The sequence below is a fragment of the Zerene cesonia genome, chromosome 1, assembly GCF_012273895.1.
Source record: "Zerene cesonia ecotype Mississippi chromosome 1, Zerene_cesonia_1.1, whole genome shotgun sequence".
Lineage (NCBI taxonomy): Eukaryota > Metazoa > Arthropoda > Insecta > Lepidoptera > Pieridae > Zerene > Zerene cesonia.
Window position 1 is genome coordinate 876530 of NC_052102.1, and position 11354 is coordinate 887883.

Sequence of the window (11354 nt, forward strand, 5' to 3'; positions counted from 1 at the left end):
ATAAAAAAAAAAAAAAAAACATTCATTGAAGCATCTGAATTTATTAAAATATATAGCCATACGTTAATACATAGATAAATAAATATAACAATTACTTGACTTTTAATCTTACTTTGCTCGAATTGTACTGTTTCATGTTCTTAAGGGTCGTTGACGTTAGAAAAGCAAAAATCGGTAACGATTACGAAAGGCTACCGCCCCTAGGGACCTGCTGCCACGGCACGTGCTTCCTGCCCCCTAGAGTAGAGTATACAGTTTACATTATTCTAGTCACCTTTTGCAAAATAAAAGCGAAGCAACAACGTAGTTTGTGCTTGCTGTACTATAAGGACCGAGTACCTATTGATAATAATATGTTATCTATATCATCTGAAATCTAAAAGTTGAACATGCTTGCTTCAAAGACTACTTAAGTTAAATATAAAAAATGTAAAATATCGTCATCCCTTGCATCTTCTTATTATTATATCTTTAAACGAGCAATTCTTGTATATATATATAAATATATATATAATTGGAATCTCGGAATCGGCTCCAACGATTTTCATGAAATTTTGTATATAGGGGGTTTCGGGGGCGATAAATCGATCTAGCTAGGAATCTTTTTTAGAAAATGTCATATTCGTGTTTTATCGACTTAAACTTACTTTTTAAACAAATAGGAGGCGTTTGAGTAGTCCCAATTTATTATGACTCTTCCTGACATCTATTGGCGAATAATAATACTATAAATGCGAAAGTTTGTGAAGATGGATGCATATGTATGTGTGCGTCTGTTACTCTTTCACGCAAAATGTACTGAACCGAATGCAATGAAATTTGCTTCGTAGATAGCTGGACAACTGAAATAACTTTTTATACCCAATATACTTCCTCGAAAATCTACGCAAAATGTGCAAAATTCTGTAGACCATACGAGCGAAGCAGCGAGGTAAAAGCTAGTTTTTCGAATAGAAACTTACTGCTGGTGGAAGTTTTATTATAGAAGCGTTTAAATAAAAATTGCGCATTAATTGTGCAGTGTGTACAAACCGAAATTTGATCAGAGCTTATTCAAATACACGTTCTATAAAAAAAAACATGTAGGAAGCACTTAAAATCCATTGAGGAGCGAAACCTGAGTTTCTAGTATCCGGAATTTCACAATTAAATTACATATTTCCTGTTTAGTTTTGAAGATAATTTTCGGTACCATTTGAACTTAGTTTGTATTAATCGCGTAATTTAAATGCTGTAATTGTATCTTATTAATTTACTTCGTAGAAAAATGTTTACATCGGCGGCCGGCGATTACACACAAATTATTTTGGTTTCAGAGCAATTTGAAATACAATGTTCAGTTTTCGGTAGGATAAGGGTTTTCGAACTGTTGATGAAAAAAGCTTTTGATTTAGTTATTTAAATGTGGGAAATTGTATTTATGTATTGTATTGATATATTTTTCATGTCACTAAATTGGTTTTACAGTTAGTTATTTATTACGCAACTTATAAAAAAATAAAGTTCGTCAATCCTCTACGTTAATATTGTATAATATATACATGACTTGTTCAAATAATAAATTGTTCTGATTAGATTATATATTTTATTTTTTAGAATATAATTATTATCTGTACTAATGAAAAACTATTGGTCGTATCACAGATAATTAATATAATATTATGTGCTATATGCTAAATGTACGTTAAATTTTTAAGACGTTTGCTACTATATATAAAGTATACTGATGGGTTGATTCAAAAATAGGTCGTTCAAAACTTTTGAACTGTTTTTAAACCTTAGTTTCGAACAACGCAAAGGCGATTATTTTTCTGATTAAACGAATTCAAAGCTGTGAATTGAAAGTGGTACTTATTATAGAAAAAAAAGACAATCGGGAGAGCACAGCGCGGCGGAACGTTCATCTGATTATGCTTAAAATATTAAAGAATATAGTCTTATTAGGCATTGTATGCACTAAGACAAAATAACAAAATAACAGTCACATTTATTAGGACACGATAAAATATTTAAAAAATCAATCTTAAACGATGCTATAACATGATTAGTACTTTTTGTAGCGATAATTATGTATCCTCGTAACAATCATTATTACTGTTTCTGACTTATAACACACAAGAACTAATTTGATAATGAACAACGGATTATACATACAGTTATAATTACGTTGCTACGGAAAGATTAAAACTACGTTATGAAAGTATAGAAATTGCCAATGTTTATTCACAGGCGTCATTAAAACATAAAGCTCGATGAGGTATACAATCACATTTTTACATTTTTTTATTTACAATCAAACGTGTTCACTTCGAATTCTTGGTGAAATACGCAGATGGCTCCTCTCGCATCTTCTCCATGTTATACAAACAAGAACAACAAGGGCAAAAGTAAAGACGAAAAAATCTCGCTACTTTTGATTTTGTATCAAGATTCGTACAATCACTCGCTTTTGAAAATGCTTTACTGCCATATTGACTACATGTGGCATGAAGGACTGCTGTGTTGTAAGTGAATTTAGGGGATTTTTGTTTAGTTTCACTCTTTGTTTCCAATTCAGACCCTTCCCAAGAAGACAAAGGGAATAACATTTCTTCAAAAATACTGTGTTTGGAAGGTTGTGGTGATTGCAACATTAGTGTTGCCAGATTTATCATTGAAGAACTATTAGGTTGATGAAGACCATCTCCGGGAATTAATACTTTTTCTTTCAAATTGTTGTTAAGGCATAATTTCATTCTTAAAACTGTTATATCAGAGTCACTTGGCCAAGAAACCGCGTCTGGTAATAATGTTCGGCAAGCACTTATTTTTCTTTGGGTTTTTTTAGCATGTTTGTGAAGTTCAGACTTTATTTTTGACAGTCCGGTGTCTAAACTTTTCGTTAAATTATCTGAACCTATACCTTCCGTGTCCGACGGAATTTGGAAAAGAACTTGTCGTGCATTTATTTTTCCAGAAGCTTTCTGGAGTTCTATAATATCTTCAATTTTTCTTACTTTAGTATCATCCGAAATAACATTCAAATCCATTTTAAAAATTTTCAAAAGTTCATAGTTTTGTGATTTTTTTAACTAATTTTCTAGTTGGTTTATGTTTGACTGACGTAAGTATAAATTGAGAAATATTATGTACATATTTTTATGACGTATTTAAGTAAACTTCATAATTTTAAGGATAGGTTACAAGAATCAATGTGAGTTAAAACTTGGATTGGACTATTATGGAGCTGTGTAAATATTTAGATCCATGGGTCCCATATATATAGCCTCCTGGTGTTAACTCATACTTACTTGTTACTTACAACTAGTTTTTGAAATATTTTTGAATATGGTATATGGACGAAATCTTTATGTAACCCATAACTCATCTTTCTATTCATTCTTCTGCTTATTTTAAAAAGTGTTATCTAATAGTTTTCAGAAACGTTTCGTATAGTTTTAACTATGTTAGTGTCATTATAATCAGAAAAAAAATGTTTAATAAATAAATCAGAGTATTGATCTAACAAAAAGTATTGAAGTTACCTACAATAAAATTGAATGCTGTAAGAATCCTGAATGACGTTTTTCTGACATTTGAATGATTTTAATATATTTTCATGACAGACATTCAGTCAAATTTCAAACGTCATAAACTGTCAACGAATTCATACGAGAAAGTCTGGTGTAATGTTTTCGCTCGACTAATTGCATTTTTCCACAATGGATCCCAATAATGCTGATGCAGATAGTGGAGATAAATGTAATATAAACGGAGACTGTTCCCCCCTTTCGGATAAACTACCAAGCGAGATAAACCATACCCGAAATATTGATGACATAGCTACGCCTTCCGAGTTAAACTTCGATCAAGGTATTGTAAACAATATTTGTCAGCATATGATCAATTTCATAAAACATACATCACATTTCCTTTATAACATACGCCGCTTGGCCGAAATATATCATAACGATATTTATAGGTTCGCATAATAATATTTAAATATTTGAAACGTGAAAGTAAAGATTACATCTAATTTACATATTTTCAGACTTTGAATTCGAGGACCCATTCATAACAGAGAAGAGAAAAGAGATAGAGAAATGTCTTGATAATCCGGATGTTGTTAATGTAGACCAGTGGCAGAGCTTTGCCAAAAGTAAAGGTGGCTTGATATGTGGTAAGTTTTATTTTGATGTCTATAATCTTGAGTACTATGAACACTCCTTCATATATTATTTGATATGATATTACTTTTATACCTACATATAACAAAACATCATTTAATAGTAACTTTTATTGTTACTAGTGTTAAAGTGCAATTTTCATTGTTAAAGATGAATACAGAAGAAAGATATGGCCACTGTTGGTTGGTGTGACTCAGGAGGAAATGACAGAACCACCATCTTTGGACGAGCTCTCTACACATCCTGAATATAATCAGGTATCAAAAATTGTATAAATTTTTGTTTGTTTGCTAGGTTCATTCTATTGTATTTCTTTTATATCTTTATTATTTTTATGAAATTAAGAATTTTTTCTAAGTGTCAAAATAACAAAAAATAATATGAAGCAATTTTTAAGTTTTAAAAGAACCATTAAGTGTAATGATGAGAATATGGATATGTTGATTTTTGTAGAACAAAATTTATTTAAAATCAAGAAATAATGGAACAGGACAAACCAGCCAGTACATGTGTTTTTACTGTCTCGGGCATGCTTATACAAGCCATTAATGACATTTATAGGTGGTAACATTCACTTTATAGGTTGTACTAGATGTAAATCGGTCACTGAAAAGATTTCCACCCGGCATTCCCTACGAACAGAGAGTGGCCCTGCAGGATCAGCTCACTGTTCTCATACTGCGGGTCATCATCAAGTATCCACATTTGAAGTATTATCAGGTATGTTTATATTTTGTTAATATTGTGAGAATGTTGAGAATTTAGAAAAAAATATAGAATAGTAATAAGTAAGTTAAAAACCTTCTTTTTGTGCAGAATACAGCCTATTATATTGAGCTGTTTGTTAGTAATAATATGGAATACATGTAGGTATATAAATTTATTATGCAAAAAATAATTTGAATCACAAATTGTTTCAATATAATTCGAGAATTACTTTATTCAATATTATCTAATGTGTAATTAGTAAGTGCTGTAGCAAGTGGCAGCGGAAGAATTTTTTTTTATAAACTGATTTGGATGTGGTTTTTATGCAAAAATCTTGTTTTAGTACAACTTTTATAATTAATCTAAAATTGAACTTATTAGTCTAAATATTACTCTTAATCATTAAAAAATAGAATAAAAACATAGACAAAATTGGATGACTGATAATATGATAAATAATAAATAACTAATACCTACTTATATGGATGTTGAAATAAAAAATAATGCATTATATATTTTTTTATCGAAAACAAAATTTGGAAACACTACTAACTTTTATATGCATAGAATATATAAAAGTAAGTTGTGTTTCTAACTCAACAACGGATGAACTAATTTGGATGACATTTGGTACAGAGATAGTTTGAGACCTAAGAAACAACAAAGGATAGTTTTAAACCCAGCAACCTGATGAGAACAGGAGCTATGGGCCCGACTATTTTCCTTTGCCGGTGTAGGCGCAGGAAGCTAGTTAATAATATTTACAAGTCATTCAGCCTCAATATCAGAAATATGAACTGTCATAACAATGCTATTGTTCATGTGTGTAGGTACAATTTATATGCTTTTTATGACTTTCTGATATAGGTTTATGTGTGCTCGTTTTTATGTTGATAAGGTTTAAATTGTAAAAATAAGTCGTGCGGTTTTTCGTTGTGGTATTTTATGCATAAAATATTAGTACGCACATTTTAAATTGTATGTGTTTTTAAAAATTATTAAATGATTTTGTTCGTAATTTAAAATTTTACAGAGTATTATATTAATTCCATATATTATGTTAATACCTTATAATATTAATACCATAAAAAAAAAATTTGTCACAAAAGTAATAAGTATATGACTCCGTTATTTAAATAAGAAGAGAAAAGCCTTTAAAAAGGAGGATGAAACGTTTTCTTTTGCGAAAGTTTTAGAATGTGTAATAAAATGCAAATGCACATGCAAATCCTTTTCCTTTCCCTTCCCAGTCCTTTCCTTCATTCCTCTTGACAATCCTTTCTTAATCCCTTTCCAGTTTGAGGCGGCAATCAATTGGTAGAGGCGTAAAGTCTGCGATCAACCTTGCGCTTCTCCAAATGTTCATAGGCGGTGGTAGCGCTTACAATCAGGCGACCCACCAACTCCATTGCCGACGATGACATAAAAAAGTGGTCTATTTTCAATAGTAGTCAATAGTAAATAGAAAAAAAGCTAATTAATTTCCTTCCTATTGAACTGAATAAGCTTAAAAGTGTACATTTCTTTCCTACTATTCAAATAATTTCATAGTATTTAACTCCTGGAAACAATAATTTAATTTCCAACATCCAGGGCTACCACGACGTAGCAATCACATTGCTACTGGTCTGTGGGGACAAAGCGTCATTCCCGCTGTTATGCCGCCTGTCCTACGGCCCCAAGGCCCCACTGGCTCCATTCATGCAGGCTACTATGCAGCCGACACAGCATTTACTGAACTACATGCTGCCCGTTATAAGGAGAGCTGACGACCGATTGGCGGAATGTTTGGAGAAGTAAGCCTTCATTTAATATATAATACATAAATTAATGATACTTTCAGCGTATTTTGGCAAAAAAAAAATTTTTAAGTAGTCCAAGATTTTTTTTTTTTTGTGTGAATAAGGCAATATTATAAAAATAATACACATGTTGTATCAGATCGGGCGTGGGCACGATGTTCGCGCTGCCGTGGTACCTGACGTGGTTCGGGCACAGCCTGAACCGGTACAGCGACGTGGTGCGGCTGTACGACTACTTCCTATGCGCCGCGCCGCTGTTCCCCGTGTACGTGACCGCCGCGCTCGTGCTGCACCGCGCGCCGCACGTGCTCGCCTGCGACGTCGACATGGCCATGATGCACTGCCTGCTCTCCCGGGTGAGTGACGCTACCGATACGGCTCTTGCTGCCCCACTGCCTGCTCTCTCGTGTGAGTGACTCTATCTACCGCGCAGCGTGGCAGTTTGGCAAAGCAACCAGATTTACCAGTAACTCTACTGGGCACAACTCCTCTGGACTAGTGTCGTTCTGGTTCTAGCGGCCGTACTGCGTGTTCTCTCAGATGAGGGACTCTACCGGCCATACTGCTCTCCCGGTTAAGCGCCACTCTATCTCTACCACCATACCAGTAATTCTAGCAGGTACACTGTCAGCTCTCCCGGACTAGTTCCGCTCTGGCCTTCCTGATGACGTCACCGGTACGACCCTACCAACCGCACTTTGACCTGCTTTCTCGGGTTACTCTACTGGCCGTATTATTTGCTCTCCTGCGTGAATTAGTCTCTTTTATGGTACTGCTGGTTTTTCTTTGGACATCTTTTATAAAATACTTTATATGTATAATAATTTGGTTATTTTATGCAAAACATCCAGCTACCCGATGACTTACCATTCGAAGACATCCTGGTGGTCGCCAAGAAGCTGTACGACGAGAACGATCCGACCGACCTGGAGGGTGAAGTCGCTGCACTTGAGAGGCGAGAGTGAGTATTCTAATTATTTTTCTGAAACTGGTTGACACTATTCTATTTATGTTCAAACGGGAATTGCTGTCATTTGGAATATAGAACTCCACCCCAGAGACTTTTTTTTAAGTCTAATGTCGGAACTTAATGCAATGTTGGTGTCGTGTCCTCAGGGCGGAGCAGCGCGAGGCGGACGAGGAGCGCATGCGGCGGCGGCGCGGCGCGCGCGCGCCCGCCCGCGCCTCGCCGCTGGCGCGCTGGGTGCCGGCGGCGCTGCGGCGCGCGGCGCCGCGCCGCACGCTGCTGGCGCTCACGGCGGCGCTGCTCGCCGTCTACGTGTACTACCGGCCCGAGCTGTGGAGGTAGCGCCACGCCTATCAGTTTGTTCTGTTCGCGCTTTGAGCGAGCGCGCCCGCCGCGCCCGCCGCGGCCCCGTCTGTGTTCATGAGCTGAACTTTATTTATCTCCTCCCCCCCACACAAACATGTGTATGTGTTACTTTTTTCCAGATTGGTTGTGTTTGCAATATCTCCCCAATTATTATGAACTTATTTTTATTGTATGGTATTATACCTACCTTTAATAAATATGAATCAATGAGTTTTTGCCTTTGTTCCGTCTTTATTTTTATTTACTTATGGTCTCATTGACCAAAGTTAGTGGACACCCCAATATCAACAAGTATTCCATGATAATCTTCTTAATGGAATGCTATTCCTGTTTTCTCTAATAGGTGCTCTTCTTTCTAAACGAACTTAATACCATTTAGTTCATCAAACATACAGACGGGGCAAGTAAGATCGCTCATATAATCATTAGGCGCTTCATTATTGCCTATTATGGTGCTTAGTCGATCGTACGCGCTTGAAGGAACAAACTGATTGAAATCGCATGCAAATGTTGATCTTATTGTTTTAGTGATAAGGTATATTATAGCGTAACGTTTCAAAATTGTACGAGTATAGCGTGACAATGCGTTTAATAGTAAAATGTTTTGAAAGAAAATAACCAGATTGCGGTTCTATTTATTTTTTTTCATTTATTTATATTTAAAACAATTCATTTATTATGGACTTATTTATGATTTCCTTGGAAAGAAGGAAAATGTAAATAGTGCAAGTCCAAATTTTAAATTACGTTATTTATTGTAACGGTTTATAAAATACAAATTAATAATTTGTTAAGTTATTTTGCTTTATCAATAACATTATATAACGAGTAATGTCAATGGAATGATAACTATACACACTTACAAAGTTGTTTTATGGTAGTCCAGAGTAATGTGGCTTGCTAGATGCAAAAAGAGAAAAGGGAAGAATGTAATTCCTAAAAATTTTATAATGTATAAATAGTAATGTTTTCACGTTTGTAGTAAATTAAATGCAATTACGGAATATCGTAACTTAGTCATTATAAAAGCCTTAATATTGTATTGGTCTATATGTTTGTTGAAGCTCATTTTCCTTACGGTTCTCTGAATTTTGAAACAACTTTCATGAAACAAACATCAAAATCCGTAAGGAAAATTATCGCTTTTCATTAATTAAACATGGGATATTATTAAGAATGAATGTATATTGGCATTAGGATAAACTTATTTTGAAAATTAATATTAATTGAGGAAAATAAGGTTTTAGATACGAATTGAAGTGAATTCCTATGTATCTATTTATAATATTTATTTTCGCATTATGTTTATGTAGTTTCCAAATGATTATTTATGATTTAAAAGATGAATTCTGTTTTATCTTTATAGATTGCAGTTGAAAACTCTGATATACATCTTGCATTAATGTGTAATCATAATATTTAATATACAAGTTGCATAAAATGGTTCTTTTTGCAATTTTACATCACTAGAATTGTGATATGAAATAAAAACGTGAAGTGTACATTTTCACTTTACACAAAAGTCTGTTAGTAATCAGCATTTACAAGTAATTGGTAAAGTTCTTAGAATGATTGTGTTCACAAAATTGAAAAAAAAAAATTGTAATACTACTGATATATTATGGGAGTATTATGAGGATTTATAAGATAAAGTGTGAAGTCATACTTCAAATGAGCATCAAATTTGTATTGATTTCTCAATACGTCTGTATAAAATGATAGCTGTTGAGCTGTTTGCATGTTATATTACTTTGTGAATACATAAAAATGTATTAACTATTAATCCTAAAGAAAAGTGCACTGTTACGTAGTTCGTTAAGCGGTTGGTTAAGGGTAGTTAATATAGATTTACCGTTTCTATACTGTGCGATTCGTTTTGCTTATGTATGCTAAGTTTTTTACATTTTTCGAACGATGTCAAAATTTGTCCGTGTGTAAGGAAAACGAATCGTATTACAATATAGAAACGAGGATATTTGTTATACTCACGCTGGTTGGTTATATCTAAGAAGTATATTATTCGAATATTTGGTAATATATAACCAAACATTTTTTTAACTTTTCTTGTAATTCTTTTCATGGTATTTAAGCACTGTTCTGTCAATTTAACGTCAAATGATTTGATGAATGAAAGAGGTAACATTGTGTCCACAGATAAAAAATTAGTCGGGTTCGGAATAAGCACATGTATATTGAGTTAAAATGTGATATTATTTTGTTACTTAGATGTAAGTCATTCGCGACGTTAGCTGCGTTTAGATTCATTTGATTCTCATGTTACGAAATTTTGTTGTAAATATTATTATCTGTATTTTGTATTGATGTTAAGTTAAATACAGTAGTATATGCAATGGAGATCTTTATTTCGTTATATACCCTCAACATTTGAAACAGTCAAAAAGTTTTTGTAATAACGCCTTAGTGTATATATAGATATCGATAACTTTTGAGAGATTTAACAACTGTTTCAACCAACTTGAAACATTATATGGTATACAATATCATATAGATGGAACGCAACATTAAGTCGTTATAAATTCAGCATTAGAAGTTTAGCTGTAGTAGGCGGTAAAATTCGGGAAGGGAGTAGATAGGGTTATTAAATAAAACAATATAATGATGATTCAACTATATTTTTATTTCTTATTTGGCTTTCATCTTCTTAATTTTAATTTTATTTATGTTCTTTATTGCACAAATAAACTTCAAACAAAAAAACATAAGATGCAACGGCGGATTTTTTTTGCAATCAGTGACAAAACGATAATGTTACAGTTACAAAGCCGGCATGACAGTGTAAAGTGTGTAGTAGGAACATAAGACATCGCATCTTAGCATGAGAGACTATACAAAAATGTTTCTAAAAACATAAGTAAATCAAATGTGTTAAAAAAAAAAAGAATGGAAATAAGTAGGTTTGCAAATAAAGATTCTTTAGCACAGTTGTAGACTAGCGTTTGTGCTTGTCTAATGCTAGTGAGTAAATCCAGAGTTGCAGTAATTGATCTTTACTTTAGAATACAATTAATTTCGTGATTAATATAATCAAGATATTAATTCGACAGACTGTATCCACTACGTTAGTTTTTCTAATAGGACAATTGTTCATAATTTTATATATAATATGGAAGGCCAAAGATTTATACCTACTCTAAACTACACAGGATATTAAAACAATATTTGAACTCGATTAAGTCGACATTTTGCATTGACTGTAAGTTCAAATTCATATGGAAGCATTCAGTAAAATGCGCACAAGGCGTTATAAAAAGAAATCATTCATAAATCAGATTTAAAAAAACTAGTCGCGCGTCCCGGCTTCGCCTGGGGTGAGCCGGAATAAAA

The 11354-nt window shown here is 33.5% G+C and overlaps 2 protein-coding genes across 2 annotated transcripts; one reads left to right on the forward strand and one right to left on the reverse strand.

Moving 5' to 3' along the window:
- Positions 1 to 1706: 1706 nt before the first annotated feature.
- On the reverse strand, positions 1707 to 3437 carry LOC119839735. Its single transcript, XM_038366173.1, has one exon. It carries the CDS (start codon positions 3027 to 3029, stop codon positions 2304 to 2306), a length of 726 nt encoding a protein of 241 aa, XP_038222101.1. The 5' UTR covers positions 3030 to 3437; the 3' UTR covers positions 1707 to 2303.
- A 121-nt stretch (positions 3438 to 3558) lies between these two features.
- LOC119839714 (TBC1 domain family member 20) lies at positions 3559 to 10360 on the forward strand. The gene is made up of 8 exons (XM_038366151.1): positions 3559 to 3852; positions 4031 to 4159; positions 4317 to 4423; positions 4749 to 4886; positions 6468 to 6670; positions 6816 to 7032; positions 7528 to 7637; positions 7793 to 10360. The coding sequence occupies exons 1-8, from the start codon at positions 3702 to 3704 to the stop codon at positions 7983 to 7985; spliced, it is 1248 nt and encodes a 415-aa protein (XP_038222079.1). The 5' UTR covers positions 3559 to 3701; the 3' UTR covers positions 7986 to 10360.
- The last annotated feature ends 994 nt before the right edge of the window (positions 10361 to 11354 follow it).